General features: G+C 42.6%; 1 protein-coding gene across 3 annotated transcripts in view; it reads left to right on the top strand.

The window, feature by feature from the left end:
* Positions 1-17,672, top strand: part of ano3 (anoctamin 3) — a gene marked incomplete at both ends in the record, with an annotated part of 99,535 nt that overhangs the window by 53,774 nt on the left and 28,089 nt on the right. For all 3 annotated transcript variants that reach the window (XM_084335321.1, XM_084335320.1, XM_084335319.1), the window contains 2 exons: positions 2,905-3,039; positions 13,541-13,647. In XM_084335321.1, coding sequence (XP_084191447.1) covers positions 2,905-3,039; positions 13,541-13,647 — 242 coding nt within the window. The remainder of the gene's footprint in view (positions 1-2,904; positions 3,040-13,540; positions 13,648-17,672) is intronic.

The following is a 17,672-nucleotide window of genomic DNA, read 5'->3' as shown; positions in this document are numbered from 1 at the left end:
GAGGTGGTGGAGGAGGTCAGAGAGGTAGAGGTGGTGGAGGAGGTCAGAGAGGTAGAGGTGGTGGTGGAGGAGGTCAGAGAGATAGAGGTGGTGGTGGAGGAGGTCAGAGAGGTAGAGGTGGAAGAGGAGGTCAGAGCGGTAGAGGTGGTGGTGGAGGAGGTCAGAGAGGTAGAGGTGGTGGTGGATGAGGTCAGAGAGGTGGTGGTGTGGTGGTGGAGGAGGTCAGAGAGGTGGGGGGGGAGGTTATCTCCCTCTCTGTTTGCTCAGTGGGCGAATGCAGAATGCTTGCCTCTCTAATGAAACCCATTGGGGTTCGTAATGTGATCTTTGCGCTGCTGCTTGGAAGATTGAAATCATCAGTCACGACCCCAGTGAGGTCGATAACGGTGGTTAGAGAATGGTAGAGGTAGAGAACGAGCCGTCATTTGATCATATTAATAAGACACAGTGGCCTCTGGGTTGGACCCAAGTAATTTTTGTTCTGCGGCCCAAGAGCCAGTCTTAATTACCGCTGGCTCAAGATTAACTCAGGCACTCAAAGGTCTGTATGGTGGGAAATGTGGGATTAGACTTTGAAGCTCAATGAGTCACCCTGGAGGAGAGTGTTAAAGGTGCTATGGATATTAATAAAGCAATAGGAATCACAAACAAGGTTTTACCTTGGAGCTTTTGTGTTGAGTGCCTAAGCAGGGAGGGTAATCGGGGTGGGTGGATTATTATGTTTTTTTTTGTATGCATGTTTTATGTATTATGTATGTTTGCTGTTCATGTTTTGAAGGTGTGTGGGAAGTAGGTGTCCTGGGATTGGGGGGGTATCTTGGGTGGGGAGGGCGGTTGAACTGGGCCAGTAGGAGGGTTGTAGGATGGGGGAGGGTGGAAGTGTTGTGGGTATATACTGTATGTTTAAAAAATAAAATAAAATAATTGTATAAAGTATGTATGTAAACAGATTTGTATATAGATAACATTCCGCCACTAGGTGTCGCACTAGAGCACCAGCATGTCATTTATCCAATCAGGTGCATTCCATGTGGAGAAATGGTAAGTAGGGAGGGTCTTGCTAGCTTGATGAATGAGAGCTGCAATGTTTCTCTCGTACCGACGCCACTGCAGCCTTCCGTCGAGAAGCTGTGGTCCAAAGATAAGATCTTGCTCATACAGTAAATAGACTTTTTTGTGTTTCCAAATTGAAAAAAAAGTTGCCTTTTTATTTTCATAAAATAAATGACAAATATTGTCCATAAAAAAAAGAATTGCATAAAATAAATATGCTGCAAATAATCATACCGTGGCAAAGCCCAATAAGCAACAAATGGCCGTATTGACCCGCTAAATGTGACATTTCTCAGTAATGAGTTCTCACTCACACAATGTGATTTTTTAAGCATTAAAACCAAACAATAGACCTCAATGCATCGCAACAACAGACACCTTGTACAACAGATACATTGGTGAGCTAAATGTTCCATTACTCAAAGATAATTCCCTAGATCCCTCACACAATGTAATTGTGTCCAACCCTATAGGCCTTTCACACTGGCCGGGCTCCGTGCTGGAGCCAGTTCCCGAACATAATCTCGAACCGGCCGGCACGTTCACACCGGGAATAATTGGTTCGGAACATGATGGAGGCTTTAGTTCGGCCCTCTAAGAAAACAGGTAGTAAAAACAAGCAGTGTAAACAATATAACAAATCAATATAATTAACTAACTAACTAACTGAAATATACAGTATTCACATAAGGTGCAGTATGCATAAGGTAGTGTTATTGTCCTTGTTAGGTTCCTGTAGTTGGATGTCTGGCAGCAGTCCCTGCCCACTGTTGTGGAGCCTGATGGCAGCTGGTATGAAGGACTGTCCGAGGCGGTTAGTTGAGTGTCGGGGGGGGTATGAGTCTGTGACTGAACGTGCTTCTCATCTTGACTAGCTCGTCGTAGAGGGGGTGGGAGGGATTCTCCAGGATAGCAGCCAGCTTCCTTCTCATCCCCCTCTCTGCCACCACCTCTAGTCTTACCAGCTCGACTCCCACCACGGAGCTAGCCTTCCTCACCAGCTTGTTCAGTTTGTTGGTGTCCCTCTAGTTGATGTAGCCCCCCCAGCATGACACAGCATAGAAGAATGCTTTTAAACAATGGCTAAACTGATCTGAATTACTGTATGATGGGCTATAAAAGTTAGGAAAGGCTGATTTCCTATCTACTACTGTCAAATCAATAACAGAATGCGCCTTGTAACAACACATTATGTAATAACACCGCATTTTGTAATAACCACTGTAATATGTAATAATGTATTACACAATGTAGGGAAAAGTATTGCTTTGAGGCTGTTTATTAGAAAATGTGGCAGATATTAGAAAAGGCGGGTGTTATTACATAATGAAGTGAAATGCATTACATTTCATCAAGTTATTACACAATGCAGTCTTATTACATAGTGAAGTGAAAATGCATTACATTTGATCAAGTTATTACATAATGCAGTCTTATTACATAATGAAGTGAAAATGCATTATATTTGATCAAGTTATTACATAATGCAGTATTTTTACATTGTTACAGGCCTTTTTAAGATTTGAAGCCATTTTTACTGGCATCCTGAGGAAAACACGTTTGTGGAAACAGTCCTAGGTGGAAGAAGGCAGTCTGTGGGTCAGCAGTTCATGCTGTGTGTGTGTGTGTGTGTGTGTGTGTGTGTGTGTGTGTGTGTGTGTGTGTGTGTGTGTGTGTGTGTGTGTGTGTGTGTGTGTGTGTGTGTGTGTGTGTGTGTGTGTGTGTGTGTGTGTGTGTGTGTGTGTGTGTGTGTGTGTGTGTGTGTGTGTGTGTGTGTGTGTGTGTGTGTGTGTGTGTGTGTGTGTGTGTGTGTGTGTGTGTGTGTGTGTGTGTGTGTGTGTGTGCGTGCAGCAGGTTCCATCTGAGATGTCAACAGATAAAGAGCTGGCTGCCCAAAAACCCTATGAAACTGGACAAGGAGGCGTTGCCTGACCTGGAGGAGACCGACTGCTACACAGCTCCCTTCAGCAGAGCCCGCATGCACCAGTGAGTGACGACGACACAGACTCACATGGCCCTACAATCCATTTACCTTCGTCTGAGTTGATTCTGAAACAGGAAAACAAATTTTTGAATTTTTGAAGGTGCTATAGATAACATTCAGCCACTAGATGTCGCACTAGAGCACCAGCATGTCATTTATCCAATCAGGTGCATTACACGTAGGGTGACCAGGTCAAAATTGTTCAGTCGCAGGACAGCAGCACTGCTTTTGCGGGACAATGCGGGACACGTAGGTGAGGGGAAAAAATATATGATTTATTTTTTTTGCTAATTAAAATTAAAGAAATGTATTTATTATTTAAATGCCTTTATTTCATATTCGACGCCGACGGTAGGCTATATATAGCAGATTTAGTTATTAATCTTATTAAACTGTAGATGCTTCACCAGCACCGGGATTTGTGACTGCAAAAATAAGCACCGCTGCGGGAGGATCTTCTCACTGAGAACACACAGCCTGCGTTTAACTTAAAAAAAGAATTCTTTATATTTATTGGGAAAGAATTTGCACTACAACCCATACCTCATTACACCTTACTGTAAATTGTACCTAAATTGTACCTCATCCCATTTCTGCTTTGCACTATATAGTATATTGTATATTAGTATATTGTATAGTATATTGTATGGTAACTCAGTTACTTCTACTCTGCATTGAACATTGTACATATGTACATACTGAACACTTGTGTCTACGTACGTGACTTCTATTTTTTACTTGCTATATTTATTTTATTTTATACTTATCTATTTTTGTCTAAATCTAAATTTGCTGATGACACCACAGTGATAGGCCGAATCACCAAGAGTGACGAAACGGCCTACAGGAGAGAGGTTGACAACCTGGCAAAGTGGTGCCAGGAGAACAACCTCTCCCTCAATGTGGAAAAAACTAAAGAGCTGGTCATATAGACTACAGGAGAGGGGGAGAGAAGCTGGACACCCCCCTTCACCCCCCCTCCCCCCACCCGCCGCGACCATACAACTATACGTAGCACCCCTCCGCCACTGACCACGCCTCCAAATGTGTCCCCTCCACCACTGACAACAGAGTTACGCCCTTGAATGATAGTTTGTTATCGGCGAGCCATATGCAGATTTTGCCTAGTTCCGAGCTGAGGGTTTTTTCAACCTGTAACTTGTTCTTGTCAGAGACCAGCAGGGCTGAGTTGTCCGCAAACAGGAACAAGTTGCAGTTACAAGCTGACGACATGTCATTTGCATAAATTAGGAACAGTAGCGGTCCTAGTATGCTTCCTTGTGGAACACCACAGCTCACTGGGAGGGGGGGGGGGATAGGGTACCGTTTACCTCCACCATCTGTTCTCTCCCCTCCAGGTAGGATTGTATCCAGCTCACTGATAGACTATCAAAACCAATTTCTTTTAGCTTGTCAATTAGAATTGTGTGATTGACAGTGTCGAAGGCCTTTTGTAGGTCCAGCATGACCAGGCCGCAGTATTTGCCCGCGTCCACCTATTGTTTGATGTGGTCGTTCAAATAGAGAAGGCATGTGTCGTAGATTCGATTTTTTTCCGCAAGGTACTTTTCTACCTGTTCGTATACTATTTTTTCCATGACTTTCGAGATGGAGGTAAGGATAGAAACAGGGCGGTAGTTGTCTGGGTCTAATTTGCTGCCCTTTTTGTGCAGGGGTGTTACTCTCGCAATTTTGAAGTCCTTGGGGACGTGTCGTCCCTGTTTTATGGAGAGGTTTATTATGTGTGTGATGACTGGGGTGATGGCGGCTGCTGAGTCTCTGAGGAATTTGGAGGGGATGTTGTCATGGCCAGTGGCCTTGTTCGGTTGGAGGGCGCTCAGTTTTTTGAGTACCTCATCTGTTGTTACCATTTCCAGTTTGAAGTCGTCTTTGTGGACCCCTAGGTTCTTGTAGTATGCTACTATGTGTTCTACCCCATAATGCCCTGAGTGGGAGGGTAGTTTGTTTACCAGTGTTGTGGCTATGTTTGTGAAGAAAGTGTTTAAGTAATTGGCTACATCCAGCTTGTCTGTGATGAGTGTGTTGTCCGTCTTTATGTTTATGTTTGAGAATCTGGTTTTAAGTTTTTTACTGCAGCCTAGTTCATTATTGAGTAATTTCCAAAGTTCACGTGGTTTTGTTTTTCTTTTCCTCAGTAAACTTTGACTGACTTTTACGAAACTCAGAGCATTTTTTGTCTCTGGCTTTCATAGCGGTCAGTATTTCAGTGTGCATCCACGGCTCAGCGCGATTTTTTACCCTGGTGGTTCTTAGGGGGGCCATGTTGTTTAGTATTGTTGAATTTGGTTTTGAAACCAAGCCATGTTTCTTCAACCAGTGTACCATTGAGCTCATCTGACCAGTCCAGGCTCTCCAGAGAGATGGCAGATATGCTAGCACGGAGGAACACCGCAAACGCTACAGTAAAATAGTAACGTTAATACACTATTGAGACAAACAGAAAATATTAGCCAAATTAGAAAAGGGAATAACCTTTACCACTATCGCAAATAATCTTTCTGTTTGCGCGCTAGTCGAAGTGCATCATAGTTGTAGACGTTTGGTAACGGATGAATGAACGAGGTCCTACTGTGTTTTTTTTCCTATTCGTTATGTAATATAATGTAGTGAAACCCCTATCTACATCAATTATTTAGCTAGCTGGCTAATTAACTAATTAAGACTTATGTACTTACTGATTCGATACTTTCTTTTGGGTCCCGAAGACTTGGTACAGCTCCGTTCTTTAGCAACAGCCTGGAAATCACCCCAGCATTATAAAGTCCTTGATTCTCAATGTCGTCTTTACAAAAATGTGCGGTACACACCCGACTATGAGAAGTTGGGACAGCAGTTGGGGGGTCTCCAAAAACGAACTTGGCCCATTGCTTGCGGAGCACTATATCATTAGGAAATGAGTGCAAGGACGTATTCGCTGCTTGGCAGCCAGGAACAGCACATTTAACGTTATGCTAATCACTGTTGAACTTCAGTTGCACTTGCTTGCACCTGCACTATGGTTGATTGTTGAATGGTTGAAAATGTACAACCACAGTAGGGGCTGGGGTATGCAGATATTAGCTTAACAGTGATTGGTCAGCCCCCTTACACGTCACAGATCCAGTCAATTCTGAATGGCTTATTTCAGTAGGGAGAGTTCTTGTCACAGCTGAACAGCAGAAACTGCACTTGGTACAGATTTCACATTTTCTCAATGTTGGTACAACCCCACATTGCTTGAAAACAATGCAAAACACTGGAAAAGGCAATTTTTACAATAGGGGACCTTTAATGTAGTATATTAGCCATTCAGAATACCGAATACAGTTCTTACTGTTCAGGCAAACTTGCAAAAATAAAATCATTGTCAACAATATAAATGCACGAGGCGGTCGGGTGGCGTAGCGGAGATTGCGCTCGTCACCAATGCAAGAGGCTGCGGTCTCGACTCCCGAAGTCAGCATTGCCCTGCGGCTTGGGCCGGTCGTCATACTAACTCGTTTGGCTGAGTTAGGGGGAGGGAAGTCATGGGTGGTAATCTGGTGTTGTGGACAGCGACGCCTACAGGTCAGGTCTGGGCGCCTGCTCAGCGAAAGGCAGGAAATGGTGAAGGCAGCGTGACCTCCCACGCATTACGCTTCACCAATGAGAGTCCTCGCTGCCAGGTGAAAAAAGAGCCACTGGCTGTCTCCACATGTGTCGGAGGAAGCATGTGGTGGACTTCAGGGTTCCCTTGTACCGACCAGTAGGAGGAACATGCGCACAACAACCAGGTAAGGGAGGGGGGGAATTGGCATAACGACTAAGCATGATTTGTTTTCTTGGAGCTATTATAATCATAATTCTACCAGAATTGTTTCTCTTCGTTCATTCTAGGCAGGCATCGTTGGCTTACATTCATTACTTTGAATAAAAAGAAAACATTATTTTGTATTTGTATTTATTGGTTTAAAATACAGAGACAGTGCATATTAAGGAACATTTGACTGTAAATATGCCAGTTTAGCCAGGTTGGCTAATTTTCAACTGTAGTCTCTGGGGAAGGTGACATGAGCACTACAATAATTAAGACATAGTACAATAATTAAAACACAGTAGGAATCAGTATAGGTTACAATACACTAAAATACATACAAATAAATACATTAAAATACATTACAATACATCACAACCCCTCAGTTAAAATGGTCGCACACTTGACCATCTCTCAACCATGATTTTAAGTTAGTTTGAAATGAAATGTAACTTTGATACTCCCTGAGCCGTATTGGCACACTGTTCCAGGTGTGGGCTGCTCTCACGGAAAAGGCTGCCTGACTCAAATTAGACCTCCTGTTTGGGACTACACAGTCCCCTCTGACTACAGACCTGGTATATCTGTCAGCAGATGCTTTCTGTTTTATGAAAGTACAGAGGGGGGGGGGGGGGGGGGGGAGCCAAGCCATGTAGGATTTTATAGGTAAGGCAGGCATCTTTGAATTTGACGAGATTGCCCCAGCTCAGTAGGTTCTGGTTTGCTATGCTATGACAATGGTGGTTGTCCAGTATTGGTGTACTGGTAGAAAAATGCAAGGATTATGAAGACAGCAAGTTCAGAACTGGACTGAGGTAAGATGGCTGCCATGTGGTCCCCTTCCAGAATGTCAATTGATTATGACATGTTGCATCTACTGTTTCATATTTATGATTACATCAAAGATAGTCAATATCGTCTTTGGTTTCAGTTTGCTGCAATGTTTCATCCTGTGTCAATATTGACAACACATCCCAGTAATTCTTATGACAGACACAGAGACAGACAGATATTGTGTGGAGATCTTTTTCATTGTCCTATCATTTTCATCATCCTTCTTAGTCAGGATATTGACTAAGACAATTGATTTACAGTCGCTATCATCATTGTGAGGGTCATTGCTAAAACATGTTTGCTTCTTGGGACAATCTTTCACAAGGCCCATAAAAGGTACACTTAATAATTGTCTACGATATCAATTGTCATTCTCTCTTCAATTCAGTTATCTAGAATCTCCAGAACCTTTATCCGGTTCGGGTCCCAGACACAATTCTCTTCCAGCCCGCTGGGCACCATTCCACAGTTGGGTGGCACCCACGCAGTCATACCCCTTGTGCATCCATGTTTTCTGAAGCGGGTGGCCTTGGCAGTTGATAATCTTCACCTTGCCCACATGCACACTGAGCTTGAGCACAGCATTTCTCTCCCCATGGGGCAGATCCAGAGGGCATCTCTTGGCCTTCTCAAAGCTCCTGCTGACATAGACTCCAGAGCCCAGCAGTCCTCTTGGCTGCCTAAATCCATGTCCTTTGATCTGCTGCGCAATGTCCATCATCGTTCACTCATCACAATTTAAAACAAACAAAAAAACAAACAAACAAACTAAATCTAAACTGGAAATACATATTCACTGTGGGATGAACTGTTGAAACTGATGAAATATTGAGATAGTTAAAATGTTAGAATTTAAAAGAATACTGAGCAAATTGACCTTTATCCATCTAATTCTTTAAAAGTCGACGAAGAACCTAACAGGTGATCAGGGCACCAAAATGATAACTGAAAACCCTTTTAAAACATGTCAACTTTTACTTTCACTTGGTAATATTCCATACCTTATCAATACAGTTTCAGCCAGCGCCCTGGACATTCTGTTGGGTGCTCCTTCTCAGGGAATTTGATAGTGTACTTAGATCACTATTGTCATAGGCAAGGAAAGGCAATTTAGCACCCACAGATGATATTATTTGACACGGCATGAGAACAGTCCCTGCTTTCCTCGTACATTGAGATTTCAGTTTGCTTTCTTCCCCTGCGAGACTATGATACAGTAGCATTTCATGGGAATATAAATTCCACCTTTATAGTCCATATAAAATGGTAATAAATCTTTGGCCAAACCAGGGATACAAAACACATAACGACACAATGAAAACATGTAAGAAACATTTCCTGTTTTGAAAAATAGATTCATCATGGTTTTTGAAGGACACCCACAGAGAAGCTGCAGTTTGGGGTTAAGTCTCTCAATACCAAAGCAGTGAGGTTATAAATTATATATTATTATTATTATTATTATTATTATTATTATTATTATTATTATTATTATTATTATTATTATTGATCTCTTTTTACAAAACAAATATTGCTCAAGCACAAACCTCAGCACAAACCTCACCATCCACTCAAAACTATTTAATAAAAACTAAAACACTACAGAAAAGTGAGAAACACCTGTGGGAGGAACTGGAATATTCTTTTAAATTCTTGACCAGAATCATGATGATTAACCTTACTATTTAAAGGAGCAATAGGTGGCTGTTTATTTTGGGCAGAAATATTTTTGAATCCTTAAGCCGAATTTGACGCCCTTCCCAATCGGAACGCACCAGGAGGCCTCCACGCCCCGCTAGGTAGCTAGCATGCAGTATGTGTTAGCACTAGCAGCAGGCCTTTGTGAGTGTCACTAGAGAGTCTGATAGATGGCTCGTTCGTTCCAATCATTTGACTTGGCCGTTCATTTGATTGGATGCCGTTGGATTGGATGCCGTAAGCTCCTGCCCCTTACCGATGGATTTTCTTAATTTCTTTTTTTTGATCTACTTTTTCTCCCCCTTTTTTCTGTATTTTTCTCCCATCCCAATTCAGTCGTTATGTCAATTCCATTCCCTCCCTTCCTGGTCCTTACGCGCATTTGCCCCCCACTTGCCGGTCTAGGGAGGGTTGATAGATACTATCATATGTCCCCTCCGAGTCAACCAGCCGCTTCTTTTCACCTGACAGCGAGGACTCTCACTGGGGGAGCGTAATGCGTGGGAGGCTCACACTACTTCCCCCAGTTCCCTTCCTCGCTGAGAAGGCGCCTCGACCGACCAGTAGGAGTCGCTGTTTACAACGACCAGGATACACACCCCACCGGCTTCCCACCCGCAGTGTCTCTGCGGTGGTAGGGAGGCGCTTAGTCCGCTGCGCTACCCAGCCGCCCGGATTTTCAGATTTTTTTAAATTTTCAGTATTATCAATTACTGTCGAGATATGATACGAAAACTATAATGTTGCCAAAAATCAGCGGCCGCCTATTGATCTTTTACGAGGAATTTATATACTTACCTTTGAGGATATGTGTTCCAAATGAGCAGAGCTCCAAGAGGATCGACACATATAAACCTTGGTGGTTTTGCTTTCTCTTTGAAACGTTCCATATACCTCATCAATCCAGTTTATTGACATTGGAACAAATTTTATCTGAATAAAGATAAAACCCACAACTTTATGAAATAATTCTCCTTTGACCTCCTTGGTGGACAAGTTTTACTCCCATGTCCCAAACAGTAGGAAAATTAAATGCACTCTACATCTATGGTCAATCATATTGGCCTCCTACACTGACATTCTGTCCTCTACCTTTTGCCTTCATAATAAATTAGGGCTGGGCGATATGGCCAAAAATGATATCATGATAACGATATGATAATGTTATCATTGTTCTAAGTATTAAATTAATTTTTATTTTTGTATGAGATGTATGTTTATTTTGCAGCAATTCTTTGTTGTTGCCGCCATCTTTAGTGTTACAGCCCCTCACACTCCAGTTCTCAGCCTGCAGCTGGTTTGAAAGCGAAAGTAAACAGGGTTCTCTGCTGGCTGTGGCTCCAGGGGAGTTGAATAGTTCTGGCTCTGCTAGTTTCTTTTCTATCTTTTGGCGCTTTTTTGGTGGACAAACCACCGCACATGTGCACCGTGACTCGCGACTGGAGACTAGCTCTGCTAGCACACATAGCCTACTGTGTACAGACGGTTTCAAACTGTATTTTAAATTAGAAAGCAAACAAAATAAATGGACAAGAGAAAAAGAAATCTCAATTTGGTCAGTATTGTCATTTGGACAAGAAAAGCCATTACTTTAAGTTGCAGGCAAGAAAGACAAGTCTGTCCACTGTTTAAAACTGCCCTGTTGCAGGTCACAAAAAAATAAAAATCGTTTTATCGCCCAGCCCTATAATAAATCTACACTTAACTATCCCGGTGTCCTGGGTCTTGGTGTTCAGCCTGAACTAATAAATCTACACTTAACTGTATCCTGGTGTCTGTCTTGGGTCATGGTGATGAGCCTGAAATAATAAATCTATACTTAACCATATCCCAGTGTCTTGTGTCTTGGTTTAAGCCTGAACTAATAAATGATCCTGGTGTCTTGTGTGTATCCTGTTCTCTCAACTCGGTCTCAAATTTCCATGGCAAACTATACGTCATCAACAATAACGTTAGGAGAAAGTATAGCCTACTGTTTATTGGGCCTATAATATACAGTAGGCATATATATATTAATATGCTGTTTCCTATAGACCTACATATGCAAATGACCTGCAGCCTTTCCAAAGAGATGAAAGACAAATCCCTCATATTTCGATCTGCACACAGGCTTCACAAATTCCCAGAGTGAATAATTTCTGTAGCCTGTAATAATGTATACATTAGATTATTAAAATATCTCTGCATTTCGCATTGCCAGGCCTACAGTATATTGTTGTTTTAGGCCTGTGCCAGGCGCATAGGGGACAGCAGACCCATGTGTCTCGACACCGTTGTATTCAATTCATCAATGTGCATTACTCCGTGTAGAACGTTGTGTGTGGCTGTGTGTGCTCTGTGCTGTGAAAATACATGAATCCAGAGGCTAAATCACAAAAAAAAATGATATTAGGGAGAAAGCTTCCACGGTTGCAAAGGACTGTAATAATAATCCTATAATAGCCTAAAAGCTGTATAATTCCGGCAGTCCTGCTGTTATTCTAGACACTAAAACACAGCCAATTAATGCTTCTGTTTGATAACATAATTTTAAAAAAATTGCCCCAAATGAAGACCCGCTATATGAAAATCTATAAATGGGAAAAAAACATTGAGGACAATATTAAATGGAAAGCGTCTCTAATTCTTTATTTATTTATTTTTACTTTGCTTAAAGGAAAACTCCAACATTTTGACTGGGAGACTTGTGTGTCTGGGAGACTTGTGTGACTTGGAGACTTGTGTGACTGGGAGACTTGTGTGACTGGGAGACTTGTGTGACTGGGAGACTCGTGTGACTTGTGTGACTGGGAGACGTGGTAAATACACAGGTCACAACATGTTTACAGGAACATTTTGGAGTGTGTATTTCGTGACTGTAGGGAACTCGGGTAAATGCCTGACCCACTTCCAGTGATGAAGCTAAGCTAGGCTAACAGTCCAGGCGTTCCCTAAGCCTAATGCATGGAGAGAGACAAAAAAGGTATGTATCTCCTTGTCTAACTCCAGGGAAGATGTTAAATAAGCGAATTTCCCAAAATGTTGGAGTTTTCCTTTAACTTTGCTACAAACATTGATTATTAATTTTTAAAAAAGCCCTGTTTTTCATTTTCCGATTTTCATTTCAGAATAGAAATTGATTGAGAATGTACATGGTTTCCATACAAGCACATGATGTAGACCTGTCGCCTCTTAATCGATTAATCAGTTGATTTGGTCTCAGTCGATCAAGACTTAGTCAATTAGTCATTTCTTTTTTGTTTTCTTTTCTGTGTGAGTGATTTCCTGAAAAAATTACAAGGACCACTCTTATGAGCACAATATTAATAAAATGGTCCATCTGCATGATTACATGTAGGAAACTAAATGTTACACATTTGGCACTTGATTAATTGATTTGTCGACAAAGTCATTATGACTTTTAGTCGACTGATAATGTCACACACATACACACTCTGTCAGATAATGTCTTTCATTATCAGTACTATCGCCATCCGGCTTCTTGCTCAGCTGTCGCATCATCCACTTCTGAGAGGCCAGGATGCAAAATGTACGATATGACAGACAGGCACAACAATTGTAAGGATTTGAGACAGAGGAGCACAGAACCCAAAAAAAGAGAGGAAGGTTCATTACAGACACGATGTGAAACACAGCAGATGTCTGATACAGTGACCGCCCTCCACCGTTCCTCTAAGGTTCTCGTTTTCAAAGCATCTCTTTTATGGAAAGGCGTTATCCAAGTCTCTATTTATCCGTGAATCCCCAGCCATTATCACGTCGTCTCTAGAGTCAACCCGTTTGCCCTCTGAGAACGATGTAGCCAGAATAGCTATCCATACAGAACTCTTTGATAACCACTGAAACATGTACTGTATACCAGTGCAGTTTTAATGAATTGCCCCCATGGGCTTCACAGATCAAGAAGAAACATCACAATAGATCCACAATAAAAAACACCATAAAATCCACAATTTTGCAACACCCCCAGACCTTCCCCAATGAAGATAAGGAACAACTCTCTAAAACCTAGCAATAGGGAAAAAAGGGGGAGAAACCCCAGATGGGAAATTCAAAGGGGATCCCCCATCAGGGTGTCTGTGATATTATGGTGTTGCTATGGATCATTTAGTGCCTTGACTGACAGTAATCTCCGGACGACATGGTGGTGTTAATACTGACTCTCGTTCTCTCCTCAGCTTCACCATCACCAACAGACACACCTTCTTCTCCAACTCCACCAGAAGCAGAATAGTCCACCATGTCCTGCAGCGCACAAAGTACGAGGACAGCAAGTCCAAGATGGGTATGGAGCCGCGTTTCTCTCCCCCTTTGCTCTTCTAATATTCCATACAGTCGTTCCAACAATATGGTTCTGCATCTGCACACCTCATGATGTCCCACGCAGTATCTCGGCCATTCAGCATCATCTCAGCAACATTCGTAATGCTTGCACAATCTGGCATGGATATGAATAATCGTATTTCTGAACCCCTTAGTAATAATTTTTTAGCTTGTTCAATGTCTTATGTGTAGGTATCATGTGACATGTAGGTCAGGCCTGATGATATCCGCTCCCGGAGATTAAAGGGGTACTGCGCCAAATTTAAGGATTCATACTGTATGTGATTCCGACAGTGAATTCATACATGTTATTCCTATGGTCTAAGACAGTGAATTGATACATGTTATTCCTATGGTCTAAGACAGTTCGGTTCAGTTCAGTTATTTTTTTTTCGGGTTTTGGACACATAACAATGGTCATTCCATAAATCACCAACGTTTTACCAGCTGCTATTGCAGCATTGTCCAATTGTCCGAAAAGGGCTAGGGAGAAGCACTAGCTTGTCGGGCCCTACCCATGAAGACTTACGGTTCATTTTATTTCTTTTTATTTTTTTACATTTACAGGTAAATGTTCACAAATTGATAATTGGTCGATCTTTGCTGGGCTGTGGAAATAACACATTTTAATTCTTAATTTGGGCGGCATTCCCCTTTAGCTGTTCATGCAGTTCAGCCAAACACTACCATGACAACGCTGTCCGTCTCGCTTGGTCTCTGTTCTAACGCCAGACCGGCACGTCTTCTAACCGCTGTCCCGCGTCTGATGTTGTCACTACCAACACCACAGAGACATGATGCAGAGAACGAGAGCTTGTTAGTCAGATGGAGTAGCTTTGCTCCGTTCTTACTTTGACTTCCATGGAGAAGACTAGTATTGCTTTTACTCTTTTCTTACTCTCTGCGTTGGTTTTATTCTGTCTATTTTACTGCTGTGAAGCACTTTGGGCTGCAATTCTTGTATGAAAGGTGCTATAAAAATAAAGTGTATTACTATTATTACTAGTAGAGTTGTTCTGTTGTCGGCTGTATAAGATGTGAGCTGCTGCTGATGTTGATGTTGGATCTGCTGATGTTGATGTTGGACCTGCTGATGTTGATGTTGGACCTGCTGATGTGGATGTTGGACCTGCTGATGTGGATGTTGGACCTGCTGATGTGGATGTTGGACCTGCTGATGTGGATGTTGGACCTGCTGATGTTGGAGCTGATATGCTCCCTCCTCCTGGGGGTCTTGTTTTCAGTCTTGGCAGTTGCAGGCTTCCCACCTCTCCCTAACTCTCCATCCCTTTGGCCATATTCACCCGGTGGCCATTTTGCTCTTATGTCACACTCAGGTTGGGATTTCTTTCCAAAGGAATATGGCGGTGTGAATATGGTCAATTGCAAAAGTTCAGTCATGCTACAAGGAATCCCAACCTGAGCATGACATAAGAGCAAAATGGCCACCGTGTGAAGATGATCAATTGCAAAAGTTCAGTCATTAAACACCATGAAAATGTACTCGGAGCTCTCTGTTCCAAGACGTTTATTATTATTATTTAGTAGATTTCAAGACTTCTATTCTTTGTGCTTATTTATCTTGTCACAGATTCCCATGTGGGAACAGGGTGGAAGGGAATCCCAACCGGAGCATGACATAAGAGCAAAATGTGAATATGGTCAATCCCCTTCTGTTTGTCTGTCTGCCGCCAGCATGTTGTACCGATTAGAGTTTGGCGTTGGAGGACGTGGGACGGATTTCACATCATATTCTAATACCATTGACCCCTCCGTTTTCCCAACAGATACGCTCAGCTCTGCCAGAATAGAACGACAAATCCTTCTCAAATCCCATCAAAGTCACAGTCACAGTCCTCACAATCTCTGGCTTCAGTCACAAAGTCAAAGTCTGCTCGTGTGTCCGGTGGGGGAGAAAAGAATGCCATGATACAACATCCTGTCCTCATATGAAGTCAGAAGGACAGGGTTGTTGTCAGGAGGACAGGGTTGTTGTCAGAAGGACAGGGTTGTTGTCATCAGAAGGACAGGGTTGTTGTCAGAATGACAGGGTTGTTGTCAGGAGGACAGGGTTGTTGTCAGAAGGACAGGGTTGTTGTCATCAGAAGGACAGGGTTGTTGTCAGAATGACAGGGTTGTTGTCATTAGAAGGACAGGGTTGTTGTCAGAAGGACAGGGTTGTTGTCAGAAGGACAGGGTTGTTGTCAGGAGGACAGGGTTGTTGTCATCAGGAGGACAGGGTTGTTGTCATCAGAAGGACAGGGTTGTTGTCAGAATGACAGGGTTGTTGTCATTAGAAGGACAGGGTTGTTGTCAGAAGGACATGGTTGTTGTCAGGAGGACAGGGTTGTTGTCAGGAGGACAGGGTTGTTGTCAGGAGGACAGGGTTGTTGTCAGGAGGACAGGGTTGTTGTCAGAATGACAGGGTTGTTGTCATCAGGAGGACAGGGTTGTTGTCAGAATGAGAGGGTTGTTGTCATCAGGAGGACAGGGTTGTTGTCATCAGAAGGACAGGGTTGTTGTCAGAAGGACAGCGTTGTTGTCAGAAGGACATGGTTTATTGTGTCCCTCGAGTTATCATAGGTACTACCTCATGATAATTCGAGGACCGGAGAGCAGTGTTTGATGGAATGTTACAGAACTTGATGAAGGTTACCCCTTTCTGCGCCAACAACGAGTTAACTCGTGTTAGCCTGCCAATTGTTGAGAGCCAACAACGAGTTAACTCGTTGTTATGATCGTTATTTATTTTATTCGCTATTGCCATTCATAATCCATCGAGGCACCTTGTGCGTGCTGTTCTGAATGTGTCTGAGCTCGCAGACGGTCAATACCGCCGCCTAACGCCTTGCGGCCACTATTGCACTCCATTTGAAATGATGTAGTTTGTTTTCTCGGCCGAGCTGCAGCGTGCGGGCTGGGTCTAAATACTCCGGCAAGACAAGCGGTCACCACGGATGCGTCGACGAGTTCATCCGCCCGCTCGTCCATGTGCAATGCTGGATAACGTGGGACAGACTACCGCGACCAGTATTTGGAATGGTGATCAGATAATTGGATTATTCTTTTTGCAGTACACCAGATACAAGGTAAGGACAGTATATATCCAATCTTGCATTGATCCGATATTTTTTTCTCCTGCGATCGAAGCTGTCTGTGTGGAATGTGTGTGTACTGTGTCCCGGTCACATCACGGCACGGATGGGCGCCCCGTTCCAAACCCCCTTTCATGCATGCATGAGGAAACATAATAACGATAATCTAGCATTTATTTCAGGATGATTTGATAATCAGGCGAAAAATGGCAACGTGATAAGTGGATTTAACTAAAGGGCTGTTTTCGCGTCTTTTCCTGGGATTACTCAGAATCACTCAAACTATACTCATATTCACCACGGTATAAAACGGAAATGTACGGATGAAAAAATAATCTGTTTTTTGCATGTTGACCAGAAGAAACTCACTGACAATCGACTACGTTATTAGATCCATAGCTATAATATTTAATATAGTTTTAGCACTCACAAACACAGCATTCTCTCCATTGAACAAAGCACTGGCTTAAACGGCCTAACGCCCATAGCGACCTCTGGCGTCCAATGTGTTAAGTAAATTAAGGGAGAAAAGTGTTGATTTTTATTGAAGAGCTTGATATGCTGACATACACTAACCCGAAGCACCTGGGGGGCAATGTTATTTAAATTTCTTGTGGTAATTTGCTGAAGCAAATAGCTCACTTTGACAGTTTTTCAGGTATGGAAACAATAACATTTGCAAAGAAATTGAGCAAACGGCACATTGACAAATGGTAGACGCAATAGTTAATGTTATAGCCTCCTTCCTTTATATAAAGGAAGTATTTGAGCAAAGGGAAGTGACAGGAAGTATTTGAGCAAATGTTTTGTTGTTGGAAGGATTGAAACTAATTAAAAACGGATGCTTGTTCCAAACCAAATGTTGTAAGTTCCTCTTGCAGGCAGTGGTGCC

This window comes from Notolepis coatsorum (assembly GCF_963971535.1).
Source record: "Notolepis coatsorum genome assembly, chromosome: 18".
In the NCBI taxonomy this organism is placed as follows: domain Eukaryota; kingdom Metazoa; phylum Chordata; class Actinopteri; order Aulopiformes; family Paralepididae; genus Notolepis; species Notolepis coatsorum.
Note: the sequence above shows the minus strand (reverse complement) of the source record. Positions and strands in the feature narration are given on the sequence as shown.